This window comes from Doryrhamphus excisus, linkage group LG3 (genome assembly GCF_037039965.1).
Source record: "Doryrhamphus excisus strain RoL-2023G ecotype Guam linkage group LG3, RoL_Dexc_Guam_v1.1, whole genome shotgun sequence".
NCBI lineage: Eukaryota > Metazoa > Chordata > Actinopteri > Syngnathiformes > Syngnathidae > Doryrhamphus > Doryrhamphus excisus.
Window position 1 is genome coordinate 17,810,017 of NC_136359.1, and position 22,654 is coordinate 17,832,670.

The 22,654-nt window shown below is 41.0% G+C and overlaps 2 protein-coding genes across 4 annotated transcripts in view; one reads left to right on the forward strand and one right to left on the reverse strand.

Moving 5' to 3' along the window:
- The window catches only part of ube2d4 (ubiquitin conjugating enzyme E2 D4), a 60,631-nt gene that overhangs the window by 6,109 nt on the left and 31,868 nt on the right, over positions 1-22,654 (reverse strand). Inside the window, exon 1 of one of the 2 annotated variants that reach the window (XM_058069725.2) lies at positions 524-827. The exons of the other annotated variant lie outside the window; for it this stretch is intronic. Within the exon in view, the coding sequence (XP_057925708.1) occupies positions 524-547 (24 nt within the window). The 5' untranslated portion in view covers positions 548-827. Of the gene's footprint in view, positions 1-523; positions 828-22,654 lie in introns of those variants that run through there. 2 annotated transcript variants of the gene reach the window in all.
- Positions 18,158-22,654, forward strand: part of tcf7l1b (transcription factor 7 like 1b) — a 32,978-nt gene continuing 28,481 nt past the window's right edge. Inside the window, exons 1-3 of one of the 2 annotated variants that reach the window (XM_058069720.2) lie at positions 18,158-18,959; positions 19,061-19,133; positions 19,207-19,334. In XM_058069720.2, coding sequence (XP_057925703.1) covers positions 18,774-18,959; positions 19,061-19,133; positions 19,207-19,334 — 387 coding nt within the window. In that variant the 5' untranslated portion in view covers positions 18,158-18,773. The remainder of the gene's footprint in view (positions 18,960-19,060; positions 19,134-19,206; positions 19,335-22,654) is intronic. The other variant, XM_058069721.2, reaches the window with a different exon arrangement.

The following is a 22,654-nucleotide window of genomic DNA, read 5'->3' on the forward strand; positions in this document are numbered from 1 at the left end:
ACTGGAGTTCAATTTTGGCAACCAGCTAGCAGCTGTCATTCAAACACACCACTTGCCTTACTCGTGAGCCCAGCATTGATAATGTGGACGACTAAGGCGTAACACAATAAAAGTCACATTCTGCAAACGTCCTAACACAATGACCAAAACACACAATTGCATTAGCCGATGCTAGCCGGTGCAGCTCTGTTGGACGATTGAGAGAAATATTAAGAGACCATAACTGGAATAGTAGCTAACAGTTTTAACACTTACCCCAAAACAAAAAACAAAAGATACTAGTTGCGGCTAGTTTTTGTCAGTTACTGTTACTGTGGCAACGCACAAACCAGGCCATCACTGGTTAAGTTTACGCTTGCCTTTGTTTGTGTCTTAAGGTGAGTACCGTTACAAAAAAACAAAAACAAAAGGGGGACAAGGAAAGAAGTCGTTCGACATACATCAACAAACAAACACTGATATTTACCGAACTCGTAAGGGGTCTAAAAAGGGTTGCAAAAGGTTGAAAGAAATAAACACTCACCTTCTGGATTCTTTTCAACGCCATTGCCCCAATGGCTGTGCTATGTAGCCTGTCAGCTAACCGTTAGATATGAACATATACAGTTTGGGTTCGGTGGTCGCCTATTTCCCAAATTACACCTTACAACAAGATGCAGCAAATCAGGCCTAACTTATAATAACTTTGGTGTTTTGTCTTCTGGAACAACCTAAGCATCAAAACATTGAAAAATCGACGTTATGTCTTTTGCTAGTCACAGAATTGACGAGGTGTTTGCTGGTACCTCTGCTACCATTCTAGCCCTCTTGCAGCCAGCAAGACACCAGACAAATATCGCGAGAGTTGACTTGCGCCTCCTTGGTTCATAGTTTAGTTTATCGTTTTTTCATTATTATTTATCAGATCGTACATTATTGGATGAAATCACAAAAAATGTCGTTTGAATATATAACAGATTTTAATAATAAATTACTTTCACATATAAATATTCGTTGCCACTATGCAGCTCCTTCACAGGCCCATTTAAATATTCGACACAATATTGTCGATTTTGTAGACCTGGGCTTATAATAACATTTGAATAATTTTGTGTAATAAATAAATAAACCCCCGCGACCCTCGTGAGGAAAAAGTGGTAGAAAATGAATGAATGAATGAAATAAATAAACCATGCTACAACTATTACTCATTATTCCACTTCTGTGTGTAGCCAAGCAACCACAAGATGTCACTATTTGAACAGAACACTGAGATTGAGGCAAACCAGGGCTAGAATAAACAAACTTAGTAGCGCTAGATACTTTTGTGTTCAGTCTCGTGTATTTGAGGTCAAAATTGCACCACAATACCACACCATTGCGCCATGAAGTCAAGTATGTGTTTAGTCCGTGTATTTAAGAGGCAGCCAAAGACTATGGAGTGGCTAATTCAATACTCGATCATTGCTCAGACATATTCATGTGAGTCAGCTGCATGCTCTGGTTTCTGCACAGCCTTGTTTTTGCAAAGACCCATGAGTTTCCTTTATATGTGTTAAACAAGGGTGAAAAAAGAGCTCTCATTATTTTAGTGAGCGTGCATGAATGGGCTACAGTGTTCATTCTTCTTAAATGGCTGATTCAGTGTCAGGTTGAGGATCCTATCGTCAATGTGACACTGAGAGGGTCCATTTTCCTTTGGAAAGCTGAAGATTCCTTCAGATAATATCTTATTGTTTGCTCATCTCTGTGCTCTCAATGACCTGCCTGTCCTAAGGGGCCTTGCTGTAATCAGATTCAGCAGGCAGCAGAGGTAGCACTTTGGCTCCGAAGCATTAGGGGCCCTGTGTTCGAAGTTTTGGAGCAGCTGTTTATCAGTTTTTCAGACACACTTTGCTTGCTCCGAGCCCCACTTTACATTGTCTACGACTCTTATATTATTTGGGCCTTTCAAAGCAGTAAATGTTACTTCGCTTCAGCCCACGTCGTTTATACTTCACATACAAGGTGTAAATAGTCATAGCAATAAGTGTAATATGTTTTTATTTGTAATAGATATAATAAATATCATTTGCCCTTGTGGGGAATTTCCCACCAACACCCAGAACTTGAGTGTTCAGTTACACCACTGGTGGCCCAAGTTCTAAACTGATGTATGAGCCAAGGTGTGAATGTGTCAGGACCAGGACATATGGGTGGGGGTGAGAGCTTAGCCAACCCGTCTCACGATGGATATAGCCCGTAGTGTTGTAATTTGATCCCACGCACTCAGCAGACTTCAGCGATGCGTCTTTTTTGTCACATGGATCGCACTAGTTTCACTGTATAACAGAAAGCTTTTCACGTTTTGAGGCAATTATGTTCCAAGTCAGAGTTGGAGTGTACTCTTCTCTCTTTCCCATGATTGCCATGACAAGGCACACATTCTGTCATTTTCCAAATGAACTTAGATTGGTCTTGTTAATGCCCAAATTATCCAATAAAAGCAGAACCAATTAATTCCGAGCACAAGCCGGGCTCATAGTCCCCAGAGGTGTTCTACCTTGGGTCAGTGTATCAGCTTTCCGAGGGCTCTTTCACAGAACAAAGATCCATTGTTGTTACACACTAAGATATTTGTTCACTCATCGTATCAATGGTCTTGATTTGATTATACACTCAGGGTATATGTGCAAGCAGCCCTCATGTTTGCAGTGAAGTCAGCACTCTACACAATCATATAATTATTGAGCTAAGCAAAGGGGGGAAAAGGTCATTATGTATGAAGCAATCTGTTTCATGGCTCATTTCCGTAGCTGTGATTTGATTTAGCTTGTCTGTGTTAAGGCGCCCTTTGACTAAATATTTCAATATCAGTCCTTAAAATGTCACTCTTCATGTGATTGTGTGTACTTGATAATAGTAATAATGGAGCCATTATTTAAGTGAACTAAAAGTTCATTCGGAAACCATTGGGTAAACACTGAAAATTAAAAATGCTGCAAATCACATAAATGCTGCAAGTCTATAAAAGCCAAGAGTTCGATTTTCTATGTGGTTTTTATGCGGGTACTCTGGCTTCCTTCCATTCAGCCATCCATCCATTTTCTGTGCCGCTTATCTTCATTAAGGTCACGGGGGTATGCTGGAGCCTATCCCAGCTATCCCAGTGAGTATGAATGCGTGTTTGTGTCCTGTGATTGGAGGAAACCTGTATAGGAAATGGATGGGTGTATAATCTATATATAATCGAAAAATGTACAAATATTCTTTTCAAATGCTGAACTTTTAGTCACTGCTAAAACATTTTGCCAAACTGTAAACATACAGAATAAATATTCCGTTGTGAAATGTAGAGTAGCAAATCTAGTAGGTTATATAATCCTTCTGGAAATCTAAACGGAATCTTTCCATAAACATACAAACAAACTGTATCCACACAGTTACATTTACAGACTATTCTGCACATTAAAGCATAAATGTCCACATGAGGTAGCAATCAGCCAGAAACAATTTGTGGAGAGGGGAGTGTGCTTCTCATAATTTAACACTGGAATCAGTGTGGTAATTTTAGCCTTGGGAGGAATGCAAGATGATTTACACTTCAGTTAAGAGGAAATAGTCACTAAATAGAACCTAATTAAAAACAAGCACTCTAAACTGTTGTAATTGAATGATTTTCCACACACTTAAATCAAAACTAAACAACTCAACATTGTTTTACTGTAGCAAATATAGCATTGAAAAGGAACAGGAATTGAAAAACTATATAATCCAGTCCCTTTGCCTCTCGTCTTCTCCTGTCAAATGAGCATCATATGGAAAGGAGACAAACCACACATATCAAGTATTCCTTTGTGGTGAAGTAATCCCTAGTGTCTCACTACACAGTGACTGATGGCTTTTTAAAATGTTTAATTGTGCTGTTCATGCAATATTGTGAGTAATCCCCAGGGTCCAGCCACTAGCTGTCTATATAGTGTTGACTCACACATCTCGTGGTTATCAACCATGATCAAATATGCTCCAGCTGTTGCTTTTCCAAAGTCAATTTCAGGTTCTTCTAGTGTGGTGAACTTCCTTGGGAAACAAAAGAGGGATTTCCTGAGAAACAGACTGACTTAAGCAGCACCAACACATGTTATTTAAACAGAAAGTCTCTCTAAATATGAACTCATCATCTACAACACAAGAGGTGCAGACAATGAGGGAGAGAGAGACAGCATTTTTTTGGCAGTTCTGAAACATACAGTGAGTCAGGCACTGTCATTTTGTTAACACATGGTGATAGCTGTAAAGCATATGAGCTAGAGCTGAGCTTATTCTTTGAGTGCAAAATCCTTCATAAACTGGGTTGGATGGAACATGCCCATTTCCGTTTGTCAGCATGTTGCCTATACAATGTTTGCGGAAACATGTGTTATTCACCACGTCTCAAACTCAAGGTCCACAGGCCAAATGTGGCCCGCCAGGTCATATTGGGTGGCCCACGGAACTGTTTGTATCATTAAGCTGGGCCCTATCACGCAATAAAGAAGTTCCTATCTCACATGGACACCACTGTACTTAAAAAAAAATGTGGTTACTTACCAAGTGACCACATTTTATTATATTATATAAAACATTAATTATGCAACCATTTTTACTAAATGTGTCTGATTCTGACTATTACTTTAACTGTACATGACTAAAAACCACTTTAAAACTATTACAACCTTAAAAGTAAAAAAGGTCATTTTAACTACAACAAAGCGTGCTGGGAAATGCATAATGCATAACACGTCTCACGAATTGGGATGTTTTTGAATTGGGATGTTTTTGTCTTGTTATAATATAGTCTTATATCCACAGCATTCTCCCTCTCCCTTTTCCTGGCTCATCCAATCAGCAGTCGGGACACATTCATTCCTCAGAGAAGAGAGGGAAAGTAGACATTTCGAGCAGGAATGAATGGACACAAACACAAATATGAACATTTTTCTTCAATCCGAAGTAAAAAAAAAAAAGTCCATCCACCTTTGTGAAGTTGTTGTGTTTTTTTTAAAGATGCTTATGTCCACATAAAAATGCAGTCACAAGCTGTCGTGCATTTTCTCCAATCTTGATAATCCAACCACAACTGCCTGGTGCATTATATTGGTATGCAAAGCTGGTATGCTCCAATACAGCATGTAAAAGGTTCTGTATGTGGGTTGGTTACTTATCTACTGACTTATCTATTTGTCAGGGCTAATGTGACATTTTTCAAAATATATTTTACTTTATTTAGCCAATTTTACGCTTAAAAGTGCTTGCTTTAGGGCAGAAATGCGTAAAATGTGTTTAAATATGCACTTGTCCTTTAAAATAGCCGTGCAGTGAACGAGTGGCTCGTATGCAGCCCACACAGCTAGGAGACCCAAATTCGATTCCATGCTCGGGCATTTCTGTGTGGGTTTTCTCCGGGTATTCCGGTTTCCTCCCACATTCCAAAAACATGCTAGATTAATTGGCGACTCCAAATTGTCCATAGGTATGAATGTGACTGTGAATGGTTGTCTATATGTGCCCTGTGATTGTCTGGCGACCAGTCCAGGGTGTACCCCGCCTCTCGCCCGAAGACAGCTGGGATAGGCTCCAGCATGCCCGCGACCCTCGTGAGGATAAGTGGTGGAAAATGGATGGACATTTGTATGGCAGTTATGAATGTCACTTAAAACATTGCCTGTTGAAGGTGGGACTTTGTCTCAGGAAAATACTTTACCCTGCTACAGAAAAATATGCTGTTTCTTCTGAAGAAATTTACTGTAAATATTACTTTTCAGTGATTTTGTAGCACTCCGCAACACATTGCAATGCAGAAATTCATGCTAGTGTTCATGTGTGTGTGTGCGTGTGTGTGTGGATATGTGAGTAAGTTACTGGGACATGGGGGGGTGCCCATCCTGCTGCACAATAAACAGTTTGTTTCCCATGAGCACCCCTCATGTTCCTGTTGTTAGCTCCATCGCTGCTCACTGGGAAACGTCCTGGCCTCTATTGTCCAAGATGTCAAAGGTCACAGGATGCTCCGAAAGGCCCAAAAGCGGTGGTAAGAGGTTGGATGGAGGCATGATAAAGAGCCCAGCTTCCCCACAGACACATATGCAACACTTAATAAACAAAACATCAAAATTGCTTAATTCTTTTTTCCTGTCACATCAATAAAGAGCTTGATGAAGTTAAAAAAAAGATAAACTTGCTTGTGTTGAACATCCTGGTTGTCTTTCATGCTTTCTTTTTTTTTGCACCCTTGGAAAACTATAGCCCACAAGCCTTTCCATCCAAATATGTTCAATTCAATCCAAACACCATATCATTATAGTAAAAACAGCCAAGAAAAGAGTAGTTGCATTGTACCCTTTTTACAACAGAAAACCACAGGCTGAGCTCAAACGTAGGTTGACGCTTGCAATGAGCCTTTTAACAAGATCACTTAAAGGAGTCACATAAGTACTATGTTGCAGTGTGAATAAACATATGACAACAGACGTTTATGGAACAGAGACATTATAATCCCACAGTGGAAACTGCATTTGCCTCTCAAAAAGACCAGACTGACTTGCTGTACATGCAGTAAGCCGTGAACTTAACATTTTTTTTGCACAATATAAAGGCCTGAACTGAAATATGGGTTGTGCTCGTTTTGGGCCTACAACCTGTCTTCTGCTTCCAGGTGCTGCAGGAGTTGGATGAGAAGACGTGCTTTCCCCCCATAATTTCACAAGGAAGCATTTATCTTTTTTACAGAGCCAAACTGGCGCAATGAACGATATCCCAGATGTTTGTATCATCCTATTACCTCCTACTGCAAAAAGCCATGGTAATTCATTCAATCGTCACATTTGAAGTAGTATACATGTGCATACAAGGCTTGTAGAGCGTTAATAAAAAAATGTTGTTTTCCTCAAAATATTTAGAAATGTGTGAGAAAAGGCGACTATACTCATAATGTGATGAGAAATATGAGGAATTATGACATCACAGCAATAAATCCAACTTTAAGAAATACTGTAGCTCTAAATAAATAATTACCTAGCTGATCATTTTAAGAAACACTACAATGAGGCGAGATTACCCATACTGTGCTGCACGTTGGTGAGCAAATCAAGTGCTTCTTATCTCCTACGTGTGATGTATGTAAACATGTGTTGTATCTCCCCACTGCCTCAGACACCTTATGCGCTAGCCGCACCAAATGCTGAGAGAAAAAAACCATTGACTCATTGACATTGACACACCAAATCGAACCAGCCACCCACAACATCCCCACTGCTACAACGCACCCCAAAAGCCCATGAAGATGCCCGCACCACCAAAAAAGCGGTCCTAAAGCCAATGGCAATGAAAGGGTGGAAAGGGCTCACTCCGCCATCGCCAAAGAAACTGACCTGTGTTGGCCAACAAACCACTTTGAGCCACAGTTTGTATTTCTAAGCCGCTACAATTCTTTTATGTTTTGTTCAAAGCAGTGATGTTTGAATCATTCATACCAGATGGGCACAAACTACATTCATCCATCCATTTTCTGTACCGCTTATCCTCATTAGGGTCACAGGCATGCTGGAGCCTATCCCAGCTGTCTTCAGGCGAGAGGCGTGGTACACCCTGGACTGGTCGCCAGCCAATCACAGGGCACATATAGACAAACAACCATTCACTCACAGGCGATCAGTCCAGGGTGTACATTCCCTCTCACCAGTAGCAGAGCCAGACACTTTTAATTGGGGTGGCCAAGGTGAGACCATTACTCACATAGGGGTGGCAATAAGTTGATACCTGAAATGTCAAGATGACTAGTGGGGTGGCCAGAGAGTGACCAAGGGTGGCGCTGACAACCCCGTATGTCCGCCACTGCCTCTCAACTGGGATAGGCTCCACGGCGGTGCAGTGGTTAACACACAGGACTCACATGTAGGACACCCGAGTTCGATTACACCCTCGGGCATCTCTGTGTGGTTTTGCATGTTCTCCCCGTGCATGCGTGGGTTTTCTCCAGGTACTCCGGTTTCATCCCACATTCCAAAAACATGCTAGGTTAATTTGCGACTCCAAATTGTCCATAGGTATGAATGTGAGTGTGAATGGGTGTTTGTCTATATGTGCCCTGTGACTGGCTGGCGACCAGTCCAGGGTGTACCCCGCCTCTCGCCCGAAGACAGCTGGGATCGGCTCCAGCATGCCAGCAACACTAGTGAGGATAAGTGGTAGAAAATGAATGAATGAATGAATGAATTTCAAGTTTCACACACAAATGCAACTGTCTGAGACCAGTCATGTCTGGAAAGCAGCCATATATTAATCAGGTGATATGAATAAATATTTGTTAAAAAGTGCCAGTTGATTAGGGAACAAGTTCATTGCACTTCACATTTGCATCACATTAAACTGCTTATACTGACAATACACCAACATTTCAATTCCAGGTATATCCTTTTCGTGCTATTACAGGTTTTACTGCAAAATTGGGACTGCACTCTCACAATATTTGTTTTAAAAGTCACAGTATTCTCCTTTTTCAGTGAATTAATCAATGAAATAATTGCATTAATTGATCATTCACAACATTTTGTCCAACATATGCTATCACAAAGTGAAATAAAAATCTCCAAAAGTACATTCATTCGTTGTAGATTTTCCACTGTAAATGTCGATAGAAGCAGAATACTACAGTACATGTTTATTATTCATTCAGACAATATTTGAGTATTATGATGAGTGAATTTTATTAGCAGGATGTGCCTTAAGTAACAAGAGAAAAGTGGTTGAATTAGTTTTCTGGAAGAGTGTGTTAGTTATTTTATTGTTTGATTAGGTAAAATGCAATAACAAAGGGGCAAAAAGTCAAGTTAACCACCATGCTTAAGTACAGTGCATAAGCAAATGTAACCAGTTACACTACGTGTCAGCACTTTTGTACAGTGGATTTCCATTGTTGTTATCCTTGTATGTATGAGGACTTGTGTCTGATGTAAAATGAGAAGATATGTGCGGTAACGTGAGAGACAATAGGCATAGACGACGACAGTCTTCACCTTTCAACCACAGGCAATTATGTTCATAATGCTGGAAGTTTGAGTTACATGTCATGAATCATCTGCAAGGCCTGACCCTCACCTTGTGTTGCCCTGTCATATCAGGTTAAGATACACGGGCTGAGGGACGTGACAGCTGGAACTGCTTCGAGCTTCTCTGGATAGCTTCGGTTTAGATTGCTGCAGGGAATGAAGAATAGACACGTGTTGCCTCACAGTGATAAAACTGTTCCAGTGAAGGATATCACTACGGTGAAATGCACCAGGTTGGTTGGGAGACATGGATGTGAGCCGTGGCTTTCCAACAGTCATCTTCTGCTTTGTGCATGGTGATCTAACAGAACTTCATCTCCAGGAGTGTTTCTAAATCAGCAGGAATGACGTCTGGCTTAAATTGCATTGCAGTCTTGCTTCTCAGTCCTTCTCTCCTTTCTTTACGAACGAATAAATCTGACAGGTGTCAAAGGGGGAAAAAAATGGCTTAAAATTCCCCTTTCGCTGTATTAAAGAACCCAGCTGCATGATACCATTTGTTTTCCACACTGCAGCTGCACGGTTGTACTTCACCCCTCAATTTTCAAACTGTAACCTTTTTTTCAAATTTGTCATTCCAGAAGACACCCTGCACTTGTGACACGTGCAGTGTGTGATGCTGGTGCACAAACAATTGCAAGTCAAACAGCAAACACAGCAAAACAAACACAAATAGTGACTGTTGCCCAAAGCTAAAGAATGATAATGACGCAAGGAAAAGTGTTGACAGCCCAAACAGGAAGCCTCCACTGCGGAATCATTATGGAGTATTTAGTCAAAAGACATAGCGCAGCTATTTTTTGAACAGATCATCACTCACTCAAGACGTTAGGGAGAGCAAGAGCAGTGTTTATTCACGTTAAGATAACACAAGGAAATGTGGTTCAGCAGGTAAGACGTGTCTTGGAGCAATATTATCTGGGCCATGCCATCTTTCAGCGGATTTTCAGTTCATAGTGTCTGAGAGTATAATAAAATAACGACTGTCCAGAGAGTTAACGACAGCTCCCTTCACTATTGAATGTGCTCATTCCGTATCGGCAGTTGAAGCAGACACAATTCACTACTTCTAACTTAATTATCAAAACGACATTATATCAACAATGCTCTATCGTTTTCTTTTTTTTTTTTCCAAAGGCAGTTATGTCCATTTTTTAAGCATGTCAGATTCAGATCAGACCTTACGAGAAGAAGAAATTGCAGTCATTTCATCCTCTGCTTTGATAGTTCTATTTGCATTTGGGAACTAATAAACTATTTCATGGAAAAGCTCCACCACAAACATGATGGACATGCTGCGCTAAAATATAATTGGCTTCAATTAAATTTTGGTAGGGTTAATGTCATTGCTATTATATACATTGAATTTAACAATTACAAAAATATTAGCAGTGCACTACAGTGCAATACACACACAAACCTACACATGTGCAAATGCATGTGAAAGTGTAGGTTTGTGCGGTGATTCTATAGGAGCACGTTATTGGGTTTTTTTTTTGCAAGCACACACAAACATGATGGCTTTCAGGCCATGTACATTACACTGACAGTATGCGAAATGGACATGAGCGGACTGTGGAAGGGAGACCAAAACACTAATAATATGTAATCCTTGTGAAAAACAAAAGTCACAGTGAACTTGAAATAACTTTATCATCTGTGGTTTCATACACACAACCAGCAAGGAAGCTAAAAATATGCTAAAGATTTGTGGTACAAAGTTTCCCAAGGCCGGAGAAAGGAAATAGACAGACAGTTTCTCCCTGACCCCTTTACCCCCCCTCCTGTAACCTCTTAACAACCCCCATGGGAGATCCTGTCTCTATGTGTAAAACAGACAGTCAAAAAGCATCCTGGAAACTTGAGAGCAAGGAAAACAAGAGGACGCGAGGAAGTCCAATAAGCTTGACTGTAGACGGCTCAGTCAGTGGATAATCCTGGGGCCACACAGACCAGGTGCCAAAGCTAAAGAGCCTAAAAGCTGCATGGTGCAGCAAAGCAGCATGGTCATTGTTGTCTTTGGAGCTTCTTTGAGGCTGGTGGTGTGAAAGCCACCTCTCTTTTTGAGTGTGCGTTCCGGATCCTTCTGTTGACATACAGCGCAGGTGCAAGCACGCTCTGCAAGTGAATCGACTGAAACCCATCAAACACACAAACAAGGGACCATACACACTAATGCACATCTACAATCTGCTTTAATATCACGGCCACAATCAGCAAGGCAGTGCGGGTTAACACAAGGCCCACTGAGATGAAAACAATGTCTGGATTCTTCTGGCATGAAGATGGCTGTGGGAAATGGCAGGGATGCCAGGGTTGATAAGTGACCAAGAGGGGTTCGTGTTACTTCCAGCTGTCTACAGCCGTGAATGCCTCTGTGGAATGTATAGTTCACACGTAATGCAAACCATTTCATTTGGACAACGCTCATAAAAATCTGGCAGAGATACTCAATGAAGTCAACAGACTCACACTTCAACTTGGTTTACATCACGGGAAAGAATCTCCAGTCTTCCGAGGATGCATGCATCCTCAGCTGAGAAAACACAGATGCTTAAAGACTGTGACCTTGCAAAGGGTAACTAAATTCAATAAAACCTGTGTTGCAGAAAATCTGAATGCAGCATCTGGACAGAGTCAGACCCAGGCTTTGTGGACGATTATGGTGCTTTAACAGCCGTACACGTTTAATGGCATTCACATAGGACCTGTTTAGCGCACTGACGGTGCAGTTTTTTCCACTGCCCAAATAATTCCCACATTGTATTCTTGTAATTGAAATTCATTCATTCATTCATTTTCTACCGCTTTTTCCTCACGAGGGTTGGGGGGGGTGCTGGCCAAATATTGGCCAAATATCAGGCAAAATTTGCTATAAAGTAGACGGACAACACAGCTAACATATCACAACACAAGTGCTGGAGCCTATCCCAGCTGTCTTCGGGCGAGAGGCGGGGTACACTCCGGACTGGTCGCCAGCCAATCACAGGGCATGTAATTGAAATAAAGATTACAAATCAAACCTGCAAAATGCAAAAATCCAGGCGACATTTTCCAGCAAAAAAACTAGCACCACACTGCATTAGCGTCACCTCAGGACCAGAGAGGGCATCTTCTTGTTCATTTGAAAAATATAAGTACATGTTCAAGCTAGTGCTCACTCCAAGAGGAGAGTGCTCTTGGCCAGCTTTGAAGTCCCCAGAAAATAATACTCCTTAAAAGCATCCTTTACAATACTAGCAACCGTCAACATGCAATTCAGTGAAGAACCTGATGAATCCTGCTTGGAAACCTTGTGACATGTTTTTGATGTCTTCCTTGCCTTAAAATATTGCGCTCTTGCATAGACAGTACTAATTGTGACTTGTATTCACGTAATTGTGTATTGTCTACTGGAGTCTGTGAAAGGATGCAGGATCAAGCTCAACAAAGCCAGTCAATCACACATTTTGAAACAACTTGGATTGAATTTGAAGGGATTTCACACTATTCATATCTTGACCTTGCACAGTGAAGAAAACGCTTTCCTGTCTTGAAATCAAAACATCTGGAAAAGGAATCCTGCAAATGCAACACTATACCAGAAAGGAGTAAAACCTTGCAACTAAGTCCTCTCGGCAGTTTAGTGTTACAGTTACACCCTTCAGACAGTAAAAACTGTCATCTAATCATATCCTCACACAATCATGAATGCCATTGTCACTCATGCCAGCCTGAAAAGGGGTCCTTACAGTGGATTAGAACAGATATGGTGTTATTTTTTTGCATGTGAGTTGCATGATTGTGTGAGCAACTCCCATACATGTGGTCATTGGCCAAATATCAGGCAAAATTTGCTATAAAGTAGACGAACAACACAGCTAACATATCACAACACAAGCACTCATATGGCTACTGATGCCTGCATTTAAAACTGTGAGCAAAGTGTTTACCCAACAAGCAAGCAGCTTGGCTAGTCCAAACGCTAGACATTGACACACACACAGGAAGTACACCAAAAGAGTGGATATCTACGGCTACAGCTTTTCACTGTGCCCTACATAGAGTAGATGAGTGGGTTTCAAAGAGTCATATTAACTGGAGTACATAATACAGCAGTATTACAGTAGTAGTACAGTAGTACATTCAATTATTGTGAATGTAGATGTCTGCACCAAGGTAGGAGGCTGCAATTCCTTCGCCAACCGGAGAAGGCGTTAATTTCCTCTGTGCACAACATACAAAATGTACAGCAGCGTCAGCACACTTGCACACGGTTCCTACGAAAAGAAAAACACATAAAAAACGAACTCCTTAAAACTAACTAACTAACTGACAGTAACTTTTACAGGTTGTCTTTAAATTCTGTACATAATATAAGCACATACATTATATACACTTTATATAATTAACAATTGCTGCCACCGACTAGCATACCTCGTCCTCAGCAGTCGAAAAGATGACTGAAGAGGAGCGCGCCAAAGAGGCAGGAAGTGACATCACATGATGTCAAAGTTCACTGTATTAAAAAATGCATATAGCGACAAATACATACAGGAAATGAATTATTGGTGAAATAAAATTAAGTAAATAAACACATCAGTTACACATGTACATGACTGCAAAGTCACAGAATGACCTGTAATGTGTCCTTGCAGGTTCTTAATGATTATTATTAGACATATTTCATAGTAGAAATAAAATACAAAGATTTCAAACGACCCAACTGATGGCACACCTGCTCCCCCATGGCTATATTCGTGTGTGCAATAAAGACCCGTCATTTAATTAAATGAGATCAGTCCTCTTGCAGGTCATAAAGAAATAATCAGAACGACTTAAGTAAGACTGAGCATGCCGTAATACAGAAGTATACAGGTGATGGGGTAAAGCTAAACATACAGTAGGCGAAAGCATGAATTCTCAGTGTGAGCACAGGCCAACAGTGGCCAGAAAGGACAGGTTGAATCCCGCCCAAGTCCAGTACAGTATGAATGGCCTCGTGTGAGAGATCCAGTGACCCAGTAACTTTCACCCGGCAAGATATGTTGGACACACTGCAGCAAATCAGAAGGCAACTTCTTTTGTTAGGCAGAGGTGAAAACATGATGAAGAGATGGGGATTACTGCTGAATTAAGCACCACTTTGATTAGGACATGACTTTCCGATGGTTGGTGAAACATAAAAGGATGACCTTGAATCCTCCTAGGTAGGGTGGATTGACTCACATTATCTCAACAACCCACCCTTTCTGTTTCTCTCTTTACTCTTCTGCTTTCTCTCTCAAACATGACAACACACAGTACTAAATACACCTAAGAAAACACATATCAATAGTAGCAGCCTTTTCACGCTCATTAGAGTGCACGAGGAAAATGAACCCACGGTCATGTTTGACAGGCCAGTGTGGAGTGAGCAACTTCAAAGCGAGGCAGATACAGGGACAACATCCAGTGAATACATTTCCTGGCCACCAGTCGATCTGCCCTCGGGCAAAAATTCAGGCTGCTCAAATCTCTCCTGACCCCTCATCATCTCTTCACTAAAACCAATCCTGGTCCCACAAGATAGCTTCAGGAGAAAGAAGGCCTCTTGTACACAACAACGCACTTGTAATGTATAGACCACAATGTTGATGAAATGATGTCTTTTCACATTGACCTACAGAAATACAAATACAAACAAATACAGTACAGTGCTCTGTGTTTTTTCCATTTGGACTGTGCAATTGAAATTGTAGATTTTATGGCATCTACAGAAAGTGTTCTCACTTTTATAGGAGTAAAACCTTGCAGGTAGATTTGTGTTATTCATCACAAGTGCGTTATATCTCACTGAGCTGTTACATATTATACTGTGAACAACAGGAGCTGCCTGCATGTCTGCCATGGCTGATATATAGCACATAACTGACTGTGTTAAGAGTCAATAAGAGGTATCACCCTTCACCAACTACTCCTACATGTTGTTTCCATTTTTTCTTGACTTGTTTTGATATTTGATTTGCTTTATTATTCATAGGCCCTGAATAAAGCCATATACAGTCCACTGTAGCCAGCATTATTTCTTTGAAAATGTCTATTTTCACTAGAACATGAAACATTTTGAGATAAAAATTGTTTTAAGCATTATTTATAACATTTCATGGCATAATGAAAACAAAGATATGTTGGCTTGGGGGCAAATATTCACCTATGTACGTGTGCGTGCAAGTGCAAAAGTGTATTTATGCAAACAAGCGACCTGCTACCATCCATGCAATTCTCACTGATGCAGTCAGCTATAGGTTGCCTTTAACAGAATACAGTTACACACACACACAGACACACACAGGAGCAGTGGGGATCTAATGAGGCCCGTAGAGACACTGAATTGTCAGTCAATCCTCAGTTCGCTGACACACACTCGACAATATCAACAACCTCTTTTTTCAATGAGGAGAAACATGTCAAATTGCATCAGAATTTTGCACCTCCATTGGACTTAGACTGGAGAACGCAAAGGATGAAATAAGTTAGGAAGCATTCTAAATCATTCAACTTTACCAATGTTGTCACTTTGTGCCCCCCCCCCCCACACACACATCTAAGCCAAAATTATGATTTATGTGCAGGTTACTCCACAGGAAAAAAGAATTCTAACCACTTCCCTTCTTCCATGACTGCTTGCAACACTGGGCCTCCAATCCTGTTCCTCAAATTAACAATGTGGCCCGTGTATTTCTGTCTTGTCTCAGAGGAGGCCCTGAATGGTCGCAGGCTTGCCTCACTTTGCCTTCAGTTACGCCACCAACATACTGATCCCAGGTACTCATGTTCATATCCTTGCCATCTTATTGTTTCCCCACACATACAATTATGGAAGCATATAATTATGACACTCTCCCTGAACATGCTGTGTCATTCACTTTAAGGTGAAGGCAGTGAAGTAAATCTAATAAGTGACGTTTTTATAGCGTGACTTCAGCTCAATTACTGACAATACAACAATGATAATAATCATACAAGATGAATATATCTACACTCACGCTCGCTACAAATCTTGAGTCTATTAAATAGTGATATTTAAAGAAAAAATATTGCAAAGGGACATTATAATGTAGTATCGTAACACAAATATAAACGCAACACTTATTTTTGCTCCCATTTATTGGTGTAGACAACATTTGAGGCAAATGGTGGTCACCGCAGATACTGACTGGTTTTTGGACCCCTCCAGGCCACTCCCAATACAGTTAAACTGCACATTTGGGATTTGCCTTTTATTGTAGCCAACCTCAGGCAATAAACATGCTTTCTCATCAGCATCTTGTGAGGTGGATAGATTATGAATCTGAATGATGAATGCTCATACTAACACAGATTTAGACAGATTTGCGAACCAACCAAGGCTCTGTGGTTTTTGCCGCCATTCAAGCGAAGTTGGACTTTTTTTGGAGGTGCAAGTCAAGTTTCACCGCAAGTGTTTCTTACTCTTACAGTGCCTTGACACTGAAGCATAATTGCTGGGTTGCAACCATGTGACCAGTTAATCCTCTTCACTTACAACTTGCGCTTCTGACTCTTCAACGTGACAAAGTAATGTTGCAAAGGCATTGGGCTTCAGCAAGATAGTCCAGCTTTGCCTATGTTTACAAAAAAGCCCCATATTTTTGTTTTGCTGGTCAGGAATCTACAACTCCAATCCATTCTGCCTGATGTTTGCCTCTTTAGGCAAGTTCAAACCTATCACCTCAAAATATTTCCTGGAAGCCATTAGCTTAGCTCATTGCTAACATGGGGAAATCAGAGCAGTGAAACAGTGCAACCGAGTGGGGGGAGGGCAAGCCTTGTACCCGGGAATGCCCATATAGAGCCGTCACAGTGAGCCAGTGTTACAATCAGAGCCATCCCAAAGTTCTTACAGGGCTCACTACCAAATGCGCAAACCTCATTATCTGAAACTTTGCCATTGTTAAAACATGTTAATTGAATACATTCTAACTACATTTAAAGTTCAGAAAAGTGGAAAAAATGGCCTTCAAGTATTTTGATGAATTACAGTGTATTGCTTTTGATACAGTGTACTGTCATTATTATGCCATACATTATATAATCATTTCATTCATGGAAAAAATGGTCTCAAAATAATGGATTCAATGATGTTAATTATAAGTCTTCACAAACGTTTTCCTCACTAGCTTTTTGCTGATATTTTTAGGATGTTTTTGAATTTCCAACAGTGTTTTAACTTTGTTTTTAGTTTAAATTTTGCTTGTTGTTGGTCACTGCAAACTCCAGCGTGTTGATACTGGGCTCCACATGACGAGAATGGAAGTCTGTAAGAACCTTTTTTCCCAAAATGAACAATTTGCGAGAACAGCACATGTATGTGGTATTGCTACGACTATGCTTGTTTGACCTACATCTGCTTCATCCCGCAACGACGACAACCGCAAGCAACGTCACATGCAACCCAGCAATAGAAAGTTTTATAGGCATTTTGCTTCGGATCTGGACTGCAGTCAGCGTTGTGTGTTCATAGCAGGTGTGTTCATAGTGCAGCGCGGTGACCATTTGCGGTCTACAGCTTGCTTTTTATTGGTCCGTGGTACATTGCAGAAATGAAATTAAGCAAAAAAAGCTGGAAAATGAGGCAAAAATAAGGCAAAAAGATACAATGTTGATAGTATAAGAACTAATAATAACATAAATCTCTGTCTTTCAATATAAAAGTAACTTTTTACAAAATACAGTGCATAAAATGTCAAAGTGGCCCCCAGAATCTTTTAATTGTTCAATGTGTGGCCATTATATCATTAGTTTAAAATAATCATATACTATTGTAATATATTTTTCTTCTTCCACACCACTGCAAAACTAATGATAGTTAACATACTGTAAGCAAAGCATAAAACAAAATATATGAAGAAACGTCAGTAGTTTATATGTACATATCCTGTAAACTAAGTAACTGCTATGCCATTGTAAGAACTACCTTTTTGAAAGTGTCAGTCACAATGAAGCATATTTCTACTGTATTGGTGCACCTAATGCTGTGGCCAGTGAGTTAGCTAAAGTCTGTCTTGATTGTGTTAGTGTAGCGAACAGAGTGGCAATGTGTCGGTGTCTTGAGGGTTAAGAATAGCAGTGTTGCTGTAGGAAGAAGTGTCGGTTTTCAGTGTAAACTCCTCCTCTAAACGCACGGACAGGCTGCGCTCTTCCACTTGAGCGGCCAACTTGTTATCAGGGCGCATTCTCTGGTTGCTATGTGGAGGGAAAGACCCACCACGTCCCGATAAACATTTACTACTTTTTTTAACGTCCATTTTAAAATCCTTGACTTTTTTACGCAAACGGAAAACAACCAGACGCTGGCTCGAACTTTAGGAGCGCACCAAGTAGGCACACATTCTTGGTTATAGCCATTGTTTCCTCACACATGGATCTTCGCATTGAGTAACTTCTAGTTGGCTTGGACTGCAGTTTTTGTGTCCCCCGGGACTCTACAGGAGGACATCCCACAGTCCGGACGCACGGAGAGGGGACGCGCACGCTGCCAAGGAGACAAACTTTCACAAGTTGCTGCAAATACCGTGGATTATTGTTGCCATGGACGTCAGGACAACGTGTAGGAGATGATAAAATGGACATTTACTTGTAGTTAGTCTTGCCTCTTCACTGATCTGATTACAAGTGGTTTGTTCTAGCGGCTGCACACGTTGTGTTTTTTCTGCTCCTCTTGTCGATCCAATTTACTGGTGTGCAAAAATGCCTCAGTTGAACGGAGGTGGCGGGGATGATTTAGGGGCCAACGATGAAATGATATCGTTTAAAGACGAAGGTGAGCAGGAGGAAAAGATTTCCGAAAATGTCTCGGCGGAAAGAGACTTGGACGACGTTAAATCCTCACTCGTCAACGAGTCGGAAAACAACAGCAGCTCGTCAGATTCCGAGGTAAGAAAGGAAACTGTGACTCTTTTTTTCTTTTATACACGCATGTGTATCATACAAGTGATGTTAAAAATGAAAAAATTCAACTAGTTTTTGTATGTCAGCAAGCAGAGAGGCGCCCCCAAACCAGAGTTGACTCAGAAAGTTATGAGAAAGCAAGAGACTACTTCAGTGAAGGTAAAAAAAATGGACATAGTAAAACAGTATTGGCTCAAATCTGGTTTTAACTGACTTTATTATGTATTTGCAGCACTAAGACGACAACAAGATGGAGGTCTCTTTAAGAGTCCCCACTACCCTGGCTACCCATTCCTCATGATCCCAGACCTCACCAATCCATACCTATCCAACGGTTCTCTGTCTCCCAGTGCAAGAACAGTAAGTTTCCACATCCTGTGCTAATCTCCACACTCTTTCCTGCCCAGTCTTTCTCTCTCCTCAATAACTTTGGGCGAGCCTAAAAGTTTCTAGACTGCCATATTCCCTCAGTAGCCTCTCAAGGAATTACTTCTTTGTCTTATTATGGCGTTGATTTAAAGTACCCAAGTGTTGCATTTGACCACGCCAATGATAAAGTAATTTAACACTAGTATTTATGGTTAGTAACTTGCACCAATCTGGTTTATAGTATGGCTTAATTCCAATTGTCCTCTCATAGCTGAGATGTTATTGTTTGCATGCTGCTACGCATCACCTCTATATGTTTACACTGTACTTGCAACTTTCCTAAAGTCACACCCAGTAGTCACAACAATGTAATACCTTGCTTTGACATACATGGGAGGCATCACACCGTGGTGTCTATGGCAGCTGTTGTCCAAGACTTTTTCTAAAGACAGATTTAAAGTGTTGATGGACCGCTTGCATGGACTTGTTTAGCATGTCATTTGCTGCATGGTGTGCACCTCATGCATGCATTGCTTTTCTATAGGTGTTATTTTGATTAGCACAATGTCGGTCTTCCAATTTGTGGTTTGCAATGTCATAAAAACATTATATTTTAAACGTGTCATCAAAATATACTAAGTTAAATGCTGGTAGCCATTATCAAAACCTGTTGGAATGCTATTTTCTCAATTGGGACACAAGTTTCTAAAAATCTTCTCAGTTGGAGAGATGTTTCTCACATTTATCCATCCCCCAACCCTTGTCACCTTCCAAAAAACAAGTACTTTCGTTAAGGCCCGCAGGCACTGGACTGAAAAGACGCCCCCACCCCCCTTTTTTTTCTGTCGTCTTTTCACTGTTGCAGGCCCACCACTCCCCTTGCCTCCCTGTACCTTCCATTCAATTAGAAAGGCGTTAGTTGACCATTGTTATTCTGAACAGTCTTGATGGCTTCATTGGAGGTCTCCATTGAGGCTCATTAACTAAATGGCTACTCTGCTCTCTGTGGACCATAGACAGCAACTTGTAGCTCATATAAATGATTGCTTTTGGCCACATTATTTATTTTATATGCTTGTAGTAGATTATATGTATATGGATATCTTTTTTCTGTTGTACCTCTGAATGTTGAACCTTTCCATTTAACTTGAAGGCACTTCACTTAAACTAAAGTAAAACATAGTGGGGAATGTAAAGCGAAGACCCTTCACACGAGAAAAAAAGATTGAGGTCAATGGGACAGAGTGAGCGGAGTGCGTCCATCATCGCCATAGCAGAAAAAAGCAGCCAGACAAAGGCTGGCATACTTAGGAGCTGTCTTGGGGTCTCCATATTGCCCAGTGGGGGTCTAATTGGTGAGAGGGCTGGCTTTTTCATTTGGAACTCAGGCTTTGGTTTGTCTACATGGTGGGTACATTTCACAGCAGTAAAATGGTGCTACAAGTTAAGAGTTTTGCAGTTAAATACAGCTGCATCAATTAATAGATTAATTGCTGATTAATAAGTTATGATGATTAATTATCGACTATTTTGTTTTTAGATTGCTTTTTTAATTTCGAAATATGAATATATTTTTAAAGACTTATATTAAGACCTATTATCATTGGATCAGACTACGGATGTCCTACCTAGTCAGTCTAGTGTTTGTCCTACCTAGTCATTGAGCATGAACTGATGAAGATTGCTTAAATAGACAAGCAGAACAGTCCAGTTGGGATCGATTCAATGCCCTGAGAATACAATGACCCAGATGAATGAGACAGTGATTGACTTTTTTGCCTCTTTTCTGATATGTGCGGACCAAGCTACTAGCTGTTTGTATTTGGTTCATGTAGATTACTTGATTAATCCAAATAATCGTTAGTTACAGCCCTACAGTTGCAATCATCACGTGCATGTATGTAGAAAACACAGAATGTCCTGTGAGATAAGAGCCCCCCCCCAAGGGTGCCCTAATATGTGCTGTCATCCCTCAAGTCTTGAGAGGCAAACAATCAATTTGCCTGAGCGCTGTGCCCTGTTGCTTTTGGCCTGACGGGTTTGTTTTATGTGCAGTGTTTGTGTGTGTGTGTGTGTGCGACATGAACACGGTCCAGTTGCAAACAGTTTGTGTGATTAATAGCAGGTAACATTATCTGCTGCTTTTGTTTCCTTGTTGAGTGCTGCTTTCTTATAGGTTTAATAGGATTAAAAGGCCAAAGATGTTTTTGTGGTTACATGTATAATAAATGTGTGTGGATGTGTTTGTTTTTAAATTGACTGATTGTATCTGTTTATAGTCAATTAGTGTGAAGTAATTTGAGGCAGCATAGTTCCACTTTACGACACACAGGCAATTTCTCTGTGTGTGCAACACGATGGATTGAAGGTGCAGTTTTTAAATTTGGATGTGGCAAGCCTATCATGAGCAATGAGAGACGGGCCTACATAGGCTCAGCACAGACTTCCCCTGAGGGCCAAGCATAACTGATTTAAAGCCCGCTCTGAGCTGACATTCCGCTGTAATCCGCTGAGGGCCGAGGAGGAGGTTTTATGTTTGCAGAGATGTTCCACCAGACGCCTGCCTGCTCAGGGGCGGAGGTTTGTCTCACCAGGCCTAAATCCAGCTTGTTGTTTGTCAGTCCACTGATGTGATTGTCACCTCATTGTTCCAGCAGTGACAGAGCGGTGCCAGATTTAATGGCCGAATCTGCTCTATGGCCACGTCTGACAGCCTCATCAGCACTTTGAAACAATTCTGCAAGTAGCATCATCATAATCATCATCATCGCCACTAAAGAGTGAAATACCTCATGTGTGTGAGAAGTGGCGAGTAAGCGAGAGTGAGGTTAGCTGCTCAAATATATCTTCATCAAATACACAGACTCCTGAGTTTAATTGTTGAATAGAATTGTGTGTGCGACTCTGATATGAATGGAGAGCTTGTGTGAGTCTGAACATGTCTGGGGCTAAAATTGCATGCCTTTCTGAATCTTTTTTTCTTTTCTTCTCTCTTCTGTTGCTTTTGCCGCTTAAAACAGACAAAGAAAAGTCAACACAGACACTGTCCTGATGAATAAAAGGGCCTCTCCCAACATAAACATATGCTGTTCGCGTGGAGGTGTCTTTTCATCAGGTTGCACACTCTATTCACCTTGGTACGGACACATCTGTGTGTGTGCGCATGCACCCATGCATGTTGCACATTTCGGTGCATAAAGTCTGCAAGGGTTAGTGGAGGTGGCGATGGCGTGTTCAGGTGAAGCCCTGTGAATACTTTGCCACAGAGGCAACAGTGTCTGACACTCACATTCTGACAACCCCCGGTGTTG